The sequence below is a fragment of the Ixodes scapularis genome, unplaced genomic scaffold (genome assembly GCF_016920785.2).
Source record: "Ixodes scapularis isolate PalLabHiFi unplaced genomic scaffold, ASM1692078v2 PGA_scaffold8__174_contigs__length_109621045, whole genome shotgun sequence".
Taxonomy (NCBI): domain Eukaryota; kingdom Metazoa; phylum Arthropoda; class Arachnida; order Ixodida; family Ixodidae; genus Ixodes; species Ixodes scapularis.
Genome location: NW_024609883.1, coordinates 12205385 through 12221864, shown reverse-complemented (window position 1 = coordinate 12221864; position 16480 = coordinate 12205385). Strand labels below are relative to the sequence as shown.

General features: G+C 43.5%; 1 protein-coding gene across 1 annotated transcript; it reads right to left on the bottom strand.

Moving 5' to 3' along the window:
- Positions 1 to 3254: 3254 nt before the first annotated feature.
- LOC115331148 lies at positions 3255 to 15450 on the bottom strand. Its single transcript, XM_029993207.2, has 4 exons — positions 15387 to 15450; positions 9946 to 10034; positions 8213 to 8332; positions 3255 to 3347 (listed from the first exon to the last, which is right to left on the bottom strand). Exons 1-4 carry the CDS (start codon positions 15448 to 15450, stop codon positions 3255 to 3257), a joined length of 366 nt encoding a protein of 121 aa, XP_029849067.2.
- Positions 15451 to 16480: the final 1030 nt, after the last annotated feature.

Sequence of the window (16480 nt, the reverse complement as noted above, 5' to 3'; positions counted from 1 at the left end):
AAGATGAATTTAGTAGTTGCTGGACGAGTGTCTGCTGCCGAACTGCGACGGGTTGGGCTCCGCGTTCTTGTTTTATAGGCCTCGATGGTGGTAGACGCCCACTAGCGGCGATTCCTGGGCTTCTGACGTGGCCATGACTTACACCGATGGCTTGCGTCCCTCAGGCTTGACCACGAGGCAATGACGTGGCGTGCCAATGGATGATGAGCAACAAAAACGAGTCGATAGCTGACGCTGCAAAAGCAGATGACAAGAAGAATTTAGTAGTTGCTGGACGAGTGTCTGCTGCCGAACTCGGGCCGTTCCCGTTCCCAACATCGAAGCAAGGAAATTGGTGGATTATCGTCGCGACCCATTATCTTACACGATACGCCGAGAGGAAAGCCCCGCCATCTGGAACAGTGGTATAAGTCGCCAAGATTTTTGTCGAGTCCAATCTCTTTCGACACGGCGCACCTGAAGGGCTGATCACAGATCGCGGGTCATCCTTCTTGGCACAGCTGACTCAAGAAGTTCTTCGGCTCAGTCATACCAGCCATCGACGAACAACCGCTTACCATCCGCAGACCAACGGGCTAACGGAGCGCCTCAAAAAGACGATTGCCGACATGATCTCCATGTACGTCGACGTAGAGCACAAAACATGGGACGAGGTGTTGCCGTACGTCACGTTTGCGTACAACACAGCGGTGCAAGAAACCACGGGAATGACATCGTTCCAACTGGTACACGGCCGGATTGTTACCACAATGCTCGACGCCATGCTGCCTCACGTGCCGGCCGACGATGGCAACGACGATGCTCAACTGATCTCGCAACGCGCGCAATAAGCTCGGTAACTGGCAAGAATCAAGATTCATGACCAACAGCGAGTGAACGCACGCCGCTATAACCTTCGTCGCCGGGACGTCCACTTTCAAACCGGAGACCGGGTGTGGGTGTGGACACCGATCCGCCGCCGTGGTCTCAGCGAGAAACTACTGAAGCGCTATTTTGGACCCTACAAGGTGCTTCGTCGACTCGAGGATCTGAACTACGAGGTGATGCCCGCCGGAACACGGACTTCATCACGCCGCCCTCCACGACCAGAAGTCATCCACGTCGTGCGCATGAAGCCGCTCGATAGGACTGTAGACCTTATGTGTTCGAAATGACTCTTTAGTTTACCGTTATTTCTGTTTGCTTTGTTTTTTTTTTTTTGTTTTTTTTTGTTCTGCATCGGGGCGATGCACTTTTTAAAGGCGGGAGTAATGCCGCGCGCGCAGCTGGCCAAGTAGGCAGCGCGCGCGTGGCCTAACGTTTTTCGCGCCTGCCTCCCACGCGAAAAGCTAGGGTTCGATTCCTGGGAGTAACGTGTATTTTGTTTATTCCTGCAATTTAGTGTTCTGGAAAATTCGCGAATCCTGTTGCTTGTTCGAGGTCCGAATGTTCTACACGTCGAACTTTTTACGCCGATTATTCATGAAGGCCACGCGTATACATAAGGGGTTTCGCGTGGTGAGCCAAGGTCAGTTTCGCCCCAGCGTTGGACTCTGCTGTCACGCCGATTTTGACGCCCGCGACGCTCTGCTTTCTTCTGTTCCATTTCTATTTTTGGGCACAAGTTCGCCTCATTAAACCTTTAGTCTCTTCAGTTATTATCGCCTCATCACTTGTCATTCGTGACAATATGACAGGTCCTTGGGCACTTTAGGACGCATGCTTAGGGTGACTCCGATTTAAACCCAAAGCTGCGTAACCATGGAAGTGGCCGAAATTACCGATCACAAGGGAGCTGAAGGAAAACCGTTCCCACGATTCCTAGAGTGCGGGCCGGGGCGCTTGGAGAATTTAGCAAATGGCCTATTCGGTCCAAATATACATGCTTCGAGCAACGAAGCCAAATCCGGTTGACTCCATTGTTTCATGGTGACTCAGGTCGAGACAATTATCAAATGACATCCCGTTCCGTCTCAACGTATGCTTGACGTTTTATGGCTGTTAAATGGGACGTTATTTCAACGTTTACATAACGTTATCACAGACGTGCGCTCGACATTTTATGTCGTTAAATGGGGTGTTATGATGTCGTTAATATGACGTTCTCAATTGACATCCCGTTCAGTTTAGACATATACTCGACGTTTTATGGTCGTTATATGGAACAATGTGTCAATGTTGATGTCACATTATCATTTTACTTCACGTCCAATTCAGATGTGCACTCGACGTTCTAAGGTCGTTCAGTGGGACGTTGTGACGACATAAAATCCACGCTTTTTTCCAGACATTAGCCTTTCCATATTACGTTGAAAGGACCTGACGTTCAGACTTTCGAAGTTCTTTCGACATGCGGTTCCTGACGTCATAGACGCTCTTTCGACGTCTTTTCAACGTGTCTGTGCAGTTTGGGAAGGGGCCAAGTGGCGCAGCCGGGACGAACGTCATTCCCTAGCTGTCTCGAGCTCTTCCTCCTCTTTTTCTGGCGCCGGCTGTTCACTACAGTTCAATATTGGCTGAAACATTGACTGAATCGAGGTCCAACATCGGTACCCGTCAATGTTCAACCGTGAGGTCTTGTTGCACTTCCGTGAAATGCAATGTTAGGTCAATAGGGTGCCAATATTCCTACCGAAAAATTTGGTATAACTTTTCGCTATCCGGATTTTGGAACCGGAAATTTATCTGGATTCTATCTGGACTCTAACTGGATTTTAGGCTTTCATAAATTATTCCTTTGTCTGCAATCTGAATTTAGGGTTTCCAAAAACAAATTTCCGGTTCCGTAATCCGGATAGTGAAAAGTTATACCGGATTTTTCGCTAGGGATATCTGCCAATGATTGACCCATGTTGTCCCGACAGTAGTGTGATGCTTTGAATGTTAACCGATGTTGTGCACATATTGTCGATTCGGTCTCAATATTGGATTACGTTACCCAATGTTAATTCAATACTGTTGGAGCTAAGAGGAATTTGATCAACAGGCCCGTTTTTTTTTATCTTTCTTTCCGTTTGTGGCATGCGGTGTCATTTTTGTGATGACACTGCAGGTCCCCATTATTTTATTTTATCGAAATCACCACCTGTAGTTCATCTATAATACACTTCAAAAGTTAACATATAACCATTTATTTCCATCATAAAAAGAAAAATAAGAACCTCAACCTTGCTGCCATGACATCAATCAGACCCGACAGTTTTATATGCAGCGTCGGGGGTGTCTGGATTAACCTCTGCCACCCGAGGCCGGAATGCTGCCCAGAAATCTCGACCCTACTGCCATTTGCTCAGCTTACTGAGTACATCAGGTGTGCAGCCATAGCATAATAGACGATCGTCGTTTTGACCAACTGTACGGACGCATTCCTGCGAAGAAGAAAAATACGTTTTATAAAAATTAGTACACTTTTGTTCGTTCGCGTTTCCATAATTATTAAGGTTTTACACTGTACCCCCCTCTCGTGAGTACATGCGACAGAAGTTGCACAAGGTATTTTAAACTATTTAGAAAACTGCGAATTCATTCTATCACAGACGATTGGGTCACATATTTCTATTTCGCATTAAAATTATGTTTCTCGCTAGGTGTAATTGCATACTCCACCTATTTCTCTCGCTAGTTTTAACAAGACACAATGGTCGAATAAAAACGTTGAGTGGGACGAACGCAGACATATAGACAATTATTTCAATAAGCGACAACATCTGCCGATATTCATCGGTATCCCCCTGGGGCAAGAGAAAAGGAAAAGAAGGTAAGAAGAAATTAAGTTGGAGACACAAAAAAAAAAGAAGAAAGGACAACACAGCGGAGATGACAAAAAGGAAGAAGCTCGGGCGCTAAGAAAATTTACTCTGCCGTCGAAAGCGAAAGTGAAGGCCTGGACACATTATGGGAAGTACCGCTTGACCTTGCAAGGTGCAATCATTCCTCCTCCAAGCTTGCTGGTGTGTGTGCCGATGACTTCTGTTTTTTTTGGAATGAGAGGGGGGGGGGGGGGGGGGGCGCAGTCAGGGCAGGTGCATGCATGGGCTACTGTGTGATGATACGATTCAGAGGAGACCTTTGAGACTTTCAGCAAGTGGTTCGTGAGATGAACATTCAAATATCTTCCTGTTAGGCCGATGCACTGGCCACCGCAACGTGACCGAATGAAATAGGTCGTTCTTGGCAGTTGAAGAATTGCCAACAAGAACTTTTTGTACTGCACATGCAGTACAAAAAGGAGCTTGATTATTTTTTTTTGTTTTGTTTTAGGTTGGGCAGTTCGAGGCTGCAATGAGTCGCTGGTGGGGAGTGCGGACAAGATTTGAGGGACATCCTGCGCGGGGGAGGCTGTTATGTTGACAGAGGAGGCACAACACTGCCCATCATTTAAAACGTCTTTCTGCCCGGTACGTGACGTGATGGGACATCGCGGGACGTGAAACCACGTCGGTAGTTGACATGGTGACGTCACGCGACACTATGACATTCACTTAAGGATATAGAGAGCGAAGCAAAGGGATCGGTGAAGGACGCGATAACTCCACTTCTGAAGGTATTGAGCCAAGAATTTCTGTAAAGATGGCCGAAGAGCGTGCGCTAATGGCATACATGTTTAACTGAACAAATTTGCCCCAATAAAAAGTTAAAAATGAAAAACTTCCCTGCTATCGAAAGGCATGTGATTGGTGCAACAACCGACAGATGGCGACACGTGAGATTGCAGGCGGCTAGAGAGCCAGTGTTACAGAGAGCTTCTAACTGCTCGATCAAGCTCACGTGGTTTATGGGTCGCATTAGCAACACGAACTGCCAGGAGGGGCCGAAAGTGTTAAACGTCTGCTGACGTCTCCGCCTTCCCTCCTGTTTTCCCTTTGGCCACGCGAAAACTCAGACTATGCGCACTTGCGACCGATCCCCACAGAAGGCTTCAGCCACTAAATAGCAAATGGTAACCATGGTTTGAGATGGACCCTCTGTTCAGACCAAGGCTCACTACAGGCGGCCATGACGAGCGCTTCCCTCGACCTCGACAATATAGCAGACGATGTTTATGAGCTAGAAGCGATTCATTTTTTTTTCGGGCATTTTCAGTACATTATTATTTTATTTTAAAATGAAAATACAAAAGTCGAAGGTGAAACGAGAACAAAACAGATTTGTTTTCTGGTCTTATTCGTTTCGACAATTATTTTCGGCTAATGTCGTCTGCTTTGCAGTCTCTTGTTTTCACCACTTTTCTTTTCTTGTCTTCAACTTTTATCCGCGCTTCTTTGGAATGCAAGCCATCTTCGTGGTGCGCTTAGTTCCCAAGGAGCGAGTGAAAGTTCCCCTCTGATACGGGGGCCGTCGGAGAACCAAAGGCGTCCACCGACGTTTTCGCAAGGTGCTTTAGCGGCGACATCCGGGCTGTCTTAAAGCTCTACGCTGGGTGAGGCGCCTCAACGAGGAGGGAAACCTCCAAAACAAGCCACAGACAACAGTGCTGTCATCACCAAAGTTTACGCTGAAAATGCGGTACTCGGTGCCTTCCACGGCCGGCCCCCACCTGTCGACGCGGAGAGTAATGCCGAGATTTAACAGCAGTTGCACCACTCAGACGCCTTTGGTGAGCACACAGACACCGTAGGATAGGGACCTCAAGTTTTTCATTTCTAACTTGCTTCTCTGGACAGTTTGTGCGGTGAATCTTGTATAATTTTAATGGACGTTCTTCGGCCATTTCTGTGCCAATTTTTAGCTCAATGCGTTCAGAAACCGATCTATGTCGTGCCTTCAAACAGCCATCAATCCCTTCCACTCAACCTGTAGTTTGACACAACATTGTGACCTCTATCGCCACGTGGCATTTCGACGTTGGCTAACATCATGACGTTGCAAGAGCCCGTTGACGAAGCGTGACATAGGGGCGTCACAGTGTCCTGTGAAGCGCGTCACGTGGTAACGTCCCATCAGGTGACATCATGAAGTAACACTAGGGCCGTGTTCCAAAATTCACTCGATCATACTCCAGGGTAAGGGTTATGTACCCTTGGCGTTCTGAAACCTACCCGCGTCCAGCGTTTTTGAATTTGTGCTGTCACGTGACGCGATCCGCCGGAGGAACTCGGATCCATTAGGGTAAGATTCGGAACACAGCCCTAGTGTGGCATCAGATATAAGGTCACGTGGCACTGACATTATTAGGTTACGTGACCTCATCTCATACCGTAACGTAGCAATGTGGCGTCACATCAGGTGGCATCACTTGACACTAATATCAGGTGAAAATATATTGTAACATAGTCACTTAGCAGGACACCATGTTGTCACGTGATATTACACTGTTCCGCAACCTTGTGACGTCTTTAAGTAACAAGAAACAAATTGCCATACACCCTTCAGTGGCATTGTTCCTCTGCCCGCAAAAGGTGCTCGAGTGCGGAAAGGGCCTATAATTGCGGTGCATTTCGCATGTATTTGGGAAGTGCTAACGACACAGCCTATTTTACGGTGTATACCGAACTGGCCTATTAATAAAACTGGATTAGTTAACTTCTTAGTGAATCGTCTTTTGGTAAACCCTTCAAAAAACGCTGCAGTGCGTTCCAAGAAAACTCCCATTATGTAGTTTTCATGGAGGTAGCCCTTTTTTGTGTCCAATTTATTAAACTTTATGTAAAGCGAGACGTTCACCGAAAGTCCCTCGTGACTACCCACGGGCGAACTGTGATGTCTGAGCCATTAGTCACGAGATATTTGTTTTTGCTATCTCGCGCTTTCTCAATAGATTGAAACAACTAGATACACGAAGACTACTCCGATGGAAAACACACGGTATGGAATTTTTCAACATGGCCTAGAAGTTTTGTATTGGGGATTTCAACCACAAAGTAATATGCGAAAAGTTAGCTTATGATTTGTTTGTTAACTAAGCAGTTTTGAACATCGCGACAATACCCTGACTTGCTCAAAATGACTGTTAGCGATAATGCGTTAGTTCGACACGCGTAGAGCTCGACCTTGTCTTAAGTTTTGGCACAAGTTAGCTGAAACGCCTTGCACAAACACTTGCTGAAGTAGCAGTAGGGTATCAGGGCTGAGCAGAGATACTTCAGAAAGTATTCGGGATTACAAATACTGAGATACATGTATTTTAAGGCCCAAAATACATATAATGAGACACATTTGTTTTTTATGCAATGGGATATCTCTGAGATACTTCTGCAAACCCGGCGGAAAAGTATTCCGGAATAGAGATACAGATACTTATAAAAATGCGTTTGTACCCGAACGGAGCTAGGTGGGGTGAGTGTAGCTCGTGGCGAATACGAATAGTAATTTATGCTCGTGCTTTCTTTCTGTGCAATTTTATGCTGTTGCCCTTACCTCGAAATCTTTCTTTAGCTTAATGCCGCTAAAGAAAACATGTTACCTTTGATGAACCACACAGTTAGAGAATGCTAAAGACAGCGTGCCAAGCATAACGAAAGGCGTAACGATTGTAACGAGATGCCTAAATCTGGCAAAGTATAGCGATACAAGCGCTACACTGTTAATGTTTTTCACTATTGAGATACAAATACATTTTTTTTAAGCTTATCTCGATACAGAGATAAGGTACTTAAAAGTATCTCTCAGATATTATCGCGATACTGCCCAGCCCTGTAGAGTTTTATGAGAAGGGAAGGCAAAGGAAGTGATTTTTGTAGTCGAAGCTCGAAATATCACCTTTGGTTTAGGAGAGGGGGCAGTGAAAAATTGTTGAAAGAGAGGGGTTTATTATGGAAGGATGCCCCAATAGTGTTTCGTCTTTGATGGTCCTGGAGCAGATGTTGGCGCCCAAGAAGCGGCCGGCCCCAGTGAGACCGGAGCCGCGAGCGGAGATCGGGAGGTCGAGCGTGAGCTCTTCGTGGAGAGAGGAGCGAGTTGGTAGGCTTGCTTTTAGGAACATCGCGGTGCGCTTTGCAAATACATGAGACGCACCTTGATATAAGCCGAACATATGACAGATGCCGCTGGAGTGCTAGGTGCTGTTGCTTGTGTACGCCTCCGAAAGGTATCCGAAGAAGAGTAATAAAGCACAACATGAACACAAGAGAAAACTTGGCTCCTACTTTGCATACGAATATACAAAATTGACTGCAGGTAGGCTTCACCCCCCTCATTGCCACATGCAATGGGCGTCCGTTCCAGCAAGTTCTTATCAATTATCCTTGGTAAGGGTAACCTGAAATTATTTTCGACTTAATAATAAATGTCTCACCACACTACCGTCCCTGTACGAATAGTTCTCGTCGCACGTTATTCCCGAAGGCAGTCGCCGTTCGATGTTACCAGGTTTGCATCGTGCTGAACAAGTGTGAAAGTTGAAAAAGAAAAATCCCTGAAAGGACAAAATAAAATGCGTTATAGAGCCGTTGCCAATTTATTTTGGGTCAAAATACAGCAGAAGTAGACAAGAAATTCATTGGGGTACTCGTGACTTGTTCGTAACTTGCTGTACCTCTCAGATTAGAATAGCATGCATTCTAGAAAAAAACTTCCGTTTTATGCTGAATAATTGGTGCGGCGAAAACAATTTCGTTACCTCTTCTAGCAGTGCCTCTTAGACACTAGCAGCAAATCAAGGACAACGACATAGCGACGTTTCGAAAACGTTAGGCGCGCGGTACAGCACAAAATCGCCTCTATAAATTACAGTTTCGTGTTAATACAGCGAAACAATAAAATAGCTAACAATAGACTTACAACTAAATTGATGCAAGCTTTTCTATGTTAAAACGTAGGTATTCTTTGAATAAATTTGGGAATTTATAAAAGGAAAAACTTGACCTTTTCACTCTTTTCTTTTTGCAATATAACTATTTATGACACTTTTGGAGCTCGGTTGCGTCAACCGATTGTACGGTAACGCTCTTTATATTATTCCGGTGCAGGGATCTCATATTTTTATAAACATCTAGAAAATATGTATATTTTATTCTTTAAAGTTCATGAACTGCGGATTTAGATTCTGGCTTTGCGTTGTGTTTCCATATGTTTCATTCTTGTCATGATTTCTTCTTTCACTCGTGCATCCATCTTTAGCATTTAGTGCCACTTACACTCGAAGCTGATGTCCCTCAACGCTCAGCACTTTACTTCCTAGAATTCTAATGTACAGTCCAAACTAAAATAGATCGGTAAAAGCAGGCGATTTCGGGGCCAGCGAAAGGGTGGACTTTTACCATCCAGTGGTGCAAGCCTCCAAATAAAGCTCGTAACTGATATTTTTATAAAACATATTGGGCCGCAGATAGCCGCACGAGAACCATTTTTGTAGCAAAAGAGAGCCTTTGAAGCGACGCTAGTCTTCGTCAGGCGCTTGCCGACCCCACGTGACTCTACACGGTTTCTCATTTTGCATGCTCAGAGAGCAATATCTTACTTTCTATTCGCCTTTCTTTTTTTTTTGCAACAAGCTCAGTGGAGTTATTTATTCGGCAGCCCTGGCGCACTCCCAGTCCGAGTCATCTTTATGCATCATTGTTCCACCATAACGGTGAATTTTCTGCAAGAGAAACATGAAAGACCATTTTCTGAAAAAACAGCGCGTAGATTTAATCTCGCAAATACAGCGAAACCCGCCGTCTAGCTGGAAACTTGAAGTGTTTGAGGGCTATTTGTATACTAGCGCCACCACGCTGCAACTTACGCGAGAAAGAGCAAATTGGGTGTTTTACAGCCCTTGGTAGTTTTTTTATAGGCCGATCAATAAAATGTTGTGCCAAGCGAGGATGATGCAAACGTTTGGCAGCATATTTTAATTGTTTTGCTCTTAAACACTCTACCGAAGCATGACAAAAAGGTTTGAAAGTCCCGACCACTCCCATTCACCTGTATTCAGAACATTGGAGCAATGCAAATCAACACCCCGGCCGTTGATTCACTGTACATTCCACTTTTAGGGCCGATTATAAGTGCTAACAATAAAGGATCTGTCGAAATTTCACTTACATCTTGACCATGGTTGCGACACACTCTATCACTCGCGTTAGCGATTGCCCAGTAGCAATCATATTCATGCCCGGGTTTCAGAATCCATCCTGTAATAAAGAAACGCGATAATTGATTCGCTATCTTTCAAGCATGTACCACAATTTCGTCCAGATGAAAGTATCTGAATATATTTTGTACTTAAAGATGTGGCGAAAACATGAATGATAAGATTGCAATACGCGTTTTCTTATCGCCGTTCTTGCGCCTGCTGCTCGAGTGGTACGTTTCGCGCACGCGCAACTTCCCTTCTGTTTCTAATTGAAACCACGTTTATTATATTCACCTACTAAAAATTAAATATCTAAGTTTAAATAGTTATTTTACTAGTTTGTATAATCTTTCAATGCGTGACGCCCGCCAGTTTGTTCTCAAAATAGTTCCTTTCCTAGAACACCCTACTTTTAGAAACTTTTAGAATTCTTCGCAGAAGCACCAGGTGTGATACAAACAACGATACACCCTGGAGCTACATCTATCCTAAATAATTATTATTTGATTAATGCATCTTTGTGGGTAAATACCTATAGTGTATAATTTTATTAAATGAACGTGGACAATTAGAATATGAACATGTGATCGCTCGACACTGCAATAGCAAGTACCAACAGTACCTACTTTGCTTAGTAAAGAAGATAAAAAAGCAGATCACTCTCATTCAGGGGTTCTGGAACACGGAAAACAGTTATTATTCTAGAAAAATAATTAGAACAAAACTACTGACATCTTGCAAAAATTATAACAGGCTTTCAAAAATGAAAAAAAAAACAGTTGCGTTAAACGTGGCGCGAAAATATATTCTACCTTTATGGTTTACAACTTTCAAAAAGTCGTGTTTTTTAGATATTTCACGAATATAATACAAACAAAGCGACTGAGAAAAAAGCTCCAAAACAGCAACAGGAAGGAAGCCGCGGTGGGTTGAAAAATATCACACTTCACTCAATATAAACCTTATATAGTAAGTTTGAAGATCATAATTAGTTTACTTTTCTGAAACCTTGTAAAGAAGCTTGCATTCAATACCTCCTGTAATTAAAGAAGAGGGGCCTATAACTTTAGAATTTTATACTTATACTTAATTGTAAAGTATAATTAATAAAATATTCCGTGGAAACCACTTTAACTCATCTCGCAAGATCGTTCTCCTAAAGTTGTAGTTTATTCAAAAGGTGCGGGTTTATGGTAGAGTTCGGATGTAGAAATACTCAAGGTCTTCACTTGCATACAATAGGAAAAGTTCCCGACTAGTTACATATATCTGGTGTGAACGTTACAGCCCTTGTTAAGGGTTAGAGATTAACGTTTGGCGTGGAACGCGGGAAAACAAGTATTAAAAAATTGTAGGGATCGATTTCTCAGCTGAACCTAAAGAAATATCCCATCAATCGACTTTTTTTTCTCAGTTTCGATTCAAAACATACACAAGCTTCGACATCATTTACAAAAAAAAAAGTGCTCAAGGTTAGTCAGTCTTTAAAACAAATTACAGTCCCGTATCCTCGGAGACTAAAGTAGGCAGTCAAAACGAAGTAATCCGCTCATATTCTTTTGTACTGATGGGTGTCACACGTTATACAGCGCGAACTCTGGTTTCCCAGTTAAAGGTTTCAAGAACGAAGTACAGATCTACCATCCTTTGAACATTCTTAGGCCTGTCTTGAGCTTTTTGCTTCGTGCAAAACTAAGCGGCTTTTACGAAACCATGAAACGGTACCCAATACCAGATAACCGGAACTCAAAAACGCATCAGTAAAAGTGATTGCATCTATAAAGCGAAAAACATAACGAATGACAACCTTTAAAATGTCATTTGAGTTCCTCACTAGAACTTATTTTGTTCATATTCTCGCTTGTGCCTCCTTGAACATCTCGAGCCTTATTAATACATAAACTGCAAAAACACTACAATCAGAATTTCGTCGCATCATTCCTTGGTCAGTGCGTTCGCGTATACATCCCTCGGTGCGGAGGGGGCAGGGAATGCCAGCAAAACCGGTTTAGTTCCCTAATTGAAAAAAAAAGTTCAAAATTCGAAAAGATTCAAATTAATACTCGTTCAAGCATATCGGTAACCGGATCAAACCTTCGTTTCGCGGTATAACGAAACCGCTCATAGGTTTCATTAAAACGCTCAACGGATTGGTCAAACTGCTCATCGGTTTAGTCCATCTGCTCATAGGTCTAATCAAACCGCTTTCCGGTTTCATCGAAGCGGCATGCAAACCAGTTCACACCGCACAAAGGTCTGGCGAATCGGTTTGAAAGTGCTGACCAGTTCGTAAGTCAATCCAGCACTGTTAACGTGTCACGTGACTAAGCGTCGTTGTGCTTTTCCCGAGAAGCATGCGTGAAACTCGCACGACTTGAATTGACTTTGATGGATTGAATCGTCCCATGCCGACCTTCGTGGAGTGAAACAGAGTACGGTGTTTCCTTTATAGCATGTTATCGGGGTACTAAACACCTTGGCTGTCCCTGCATGTGTTTGTTTCCTTCTGGGTACTTTTGAGAGTTGCGGAAAGCGCTTGCAGCAAGCATTAAGCCCGCCGTAGGGGTTACCGTGATCTGATTTAGGGTGGCGGTTCTGCAGTCGTTCCACTCCCCACCCCCCCCCCCCCCTGACCTACTCTACCCCATTCAGGCCTCCACACTTCAAACCCAAACCACGCTACTTCACTCCTTGGCAAATGGGTTCCTATAATTAAAGGTGTGCAATGAAGCCCAGATAGGGTTTAATGAGTTGTTGATTTGAACGTGCTGTTAATTTTTGTTTATGCAATGTTATCACGTTAAAAATGATGGACATTTGCAGTGCATTCTCCTAAACGAGCTACTTTGCTGGATTTCTGTTGTAGAAACCGTCATAGGCTCGTTATTTGCGTGTGCTAAGCCTTACTAAAAGATGTTAGAGTTCGAACAGGTCGCAAACTGATCGGCCCGTTCGGGTCATATGGTAATACGGGATATGAGCATTCGCTAAGGCGGGTACCCGTTTCATACCGCCAATCGTTTGATACGTGCATTCGTTCTGTTCAGGTACCGGTTCAAAACGAACACCCACTTGATTGCCCCCTTCGGAACAGGCGATCCAGGTACTGTGGCGAACCCTTGATTAGTTCCAAATGAGTACAGTCTAAGATCGGTCGGCCCCGCACACACAAACAACGACCATGTGTCACTTTCTTCTGCACAAATTTATTAGAGTACCTTACTTAGGAGGATACACCGCATTAGTCTATTAATTAGAACTTGACAACCCTACATAAGCAAGTATGAACATAATGTTGAGATGAATAAGCAATAAATCTGTACATGCGCGACATTGCACAACTTTAATTATAGGAACCGGTTTGCCATGGAGAGTAGTGGCGTTGTCTCAGTGTGATTTGTGCAGTTCTAAATACGATAAAGGGAGCCGGGCGAGGAGGCCGACAGCGGAACCTCCATCCCGCAGGAAATCAACTGGAGTATCAACTGGGGTACTCCAGCTGTTTCTTCAGCTACCAAACCAAACTGAATTTTCTGATTACCCGGATTTTAGACCTCAGGGTATGCTATTCATTGTATTGAAATTCAAAATAGCTATTAAGAAAACCGGAAATTAATATTATGGCGAAAACAACATTTAAATTTCCGCGTGTTTTCCAAGGGTGTGACATCACAAATGGTACAGAATTTCAGGCCACGCAGCTGGGCTTAAACCGAGAATGTCGAGTGTTTTTTCTTGCTTCTCAATGAATGAGCTTCCGAGGATTCTTTTCCCACTAGTAAACGTCTTTTAATCAGCTGGGGACGTAGTTTACTGCACATAATTTATCTCTTCTTTCGTCACACTTCAATGTTGCCAGTAGCGGATCTTGGTTCGTGAAGCATGGTGAGATCAAAACTTGAAAATTCAAACTATTCGTGAATTTGTTTTGTTTTTTTATACAATATCTGTGGGACTGGTACAGTCGTTTCTATAGGCGTGTTCAGCCACTTTTCAAGCAAATAAGTTACCATAAAAAATCGTTAAACTACACCCCTAACCGCTACGCCATATTCGAATGTTAGCTGCACGAGCTGTGCGCAAATCTCGGAAGTAAGCACACGAACAAAACCAGATAGAGGGACACCGAGGTGCTTATTGTAGTGATAACAAATTGACTGACACAATATGCTCTGTTTCACCTTACAAAGGACCGCATCAGACGCTACAGCAATCGGAGCCAACCCAAAGCAGTGGGAGTGTCGCGCGTGAGCCTCGGGAAGGACAAAGCGACGCTTAGCCTCGTGATACAATTGGACAGCTGGATCAAATGATGTTGTAGCGTCCGCTGCGGTGTATCGGAAGGGGAAACGGAGCGTAGTTGCGACAAGCGTAAACAGAGCTTACTATGTACAACTTTCGCGAGAACCTGGTCGGAGGTGGTCGGCAAAGAGCATCGGTCACACGTTCGAACGGGTTCAAGCCCCAGCATTAAGTCCCTGACATCGGGCCATCCACCCCCATGGTGACGAAGCAGTGGTATATCCAAACTAATAGCCGGTTTGTTCAAACTGCTCACCCATTTGATCGAACTGCTCACTGGTCTGAACAAACTGGTGAGCAGTTTCAAACCGGTTCACTCCTCTCGGTGCGGTACCAACAGGTTCGCCTACCGCTACGCTTAAACAGGAAAGTGGTGTTATCAAGCCCGCAAACGATTTGACCAAACCATTGAACAGTTTAACTAAACCTGTGAGTATTTTGATTACACCGATGACAGCTCGGATATGCTGCTAAGCGAAGGTCGAAACAGATACCTCTATGGTTGAACGGGTACCGGTATGAACCTGTTGAAATTTCAAACGTTTTTTTTTCAGAAGGGGTGAAGCTATTTTAGACGGCACATATATAGTACTAAGAAGGAAGTTTCCTCAGAGGACAGAAGTTTTTTTTTTTTTTTAAATATAATGCCGTATCGAACGGGCACCCGTATCGAATGTGTACCTGCATCAACGGGTGCCGTTATTAGACGGGTACCTGTGTCAAAAAGGTACTAGCATTAAACGGGTGCAACAATCTCATAATACCATATGGTCTGAATGGGTCGACCAGTTTGACACTTGTTCGAATTCCAAACTTTTTTTAGGAGGGTTACTATGGCAACATGAGCGAAACACTGCACAAAAATAGTTGTTCAAAGTCAAACAAATTTATAATTAGCCTGCATATGGTTACAGGAACTGAAAGAACGAGCAAATAGCTTGCGTCCCAATATTTAGAGGATGTGTTGTGACCAGATTCGATAATCATATACTTCCATCATATATAAATGTTTTCAATCTACGATAGATCGTACTTATCTCTACATTCCTATCAATGTTTATAGACACCTATAGGACAGACAGCGTTTTGTACGCGATATTATATTTACCGTCGACGTCGACGTGCAGGGTGACCAGCGCAGCAAAGATTGCCAGAAACATTATTTTCATCATATTTTCAGGTTATCTTCTACCTAAAACAAGAACAAACAAGGAAACAAAGCATGACAGTTTGAACTTAAGAGGGACATACATATATTTGAATAGTAGTGTTGACGATTGGGCTAGTTGGTCCTTCATATTAGCGGAAAATAAACAGCGCAGGGACAAGGACAGAGTAGAAGGCGGTAGACACACACAGCGCTGTGTGTGTCTACCGCCTTCTACTCTGTGCTTGTCCTTGGGCTGTTTATTTTCCGCTAATAACTTTGTAATATTTCTTTGACGGACTCAAATAGATGGGAGAATAACTTAATGTCTCAATCACTCTTCTTAAAATAGAGTGGGATATTGTATAAAATGACGAATTAAGATTAATTGAATATTTTGTCAAACTGTATAAATTCAATTTCTAATTGCAATTACAAGTTGTTTGCTTTTAATTAAAAAATATTGATACATCTCTCGAAAATGGAAAGACAAAGTTCTGTGTAGAATTTGTCCCCCTACCCCGAGATATTTTTCATCGCATTCTTTTACGCGGACCCGCGACAAGGACCTTACCTTACATTTGCCCACTCACGCTTCCTCCTCAAATTTACATGCCTTTCTCGCACAGGTGATAACGATAGGCAGAAAATAAAAAAAAGCGGCGAGGTGAAATTTCAGTTAGGATTTGTTCTGTCTGAACGAATTCTAACTGACTTACCAATGTGGGCCAAGCTTTCAAACGTACAACGTCATTTTATTTATTTTTATTTTTAATAATGGACACGGTTGTGCCACTAGAATAATGGTGGCTTGAGACGCGTATTGTTAATTTTAACAAGCTATAAAATGAAAGTGAATTTGCTGAGCAATTATTTCCTATTTCTAGTGTATAAATGGGCAGAAAGACGAGCATTCAACGGGGGCTTCTTAGGTATGTAACGTATTAATTATAAAGCCTGGAGGAGTTTATAACGTCCACATAAATGAAATAGTAAGCTAGTAATTTTATTTCGTTTGGGAGTTCTGTCGGTCCCTCGTTATTCTTAATGAACAT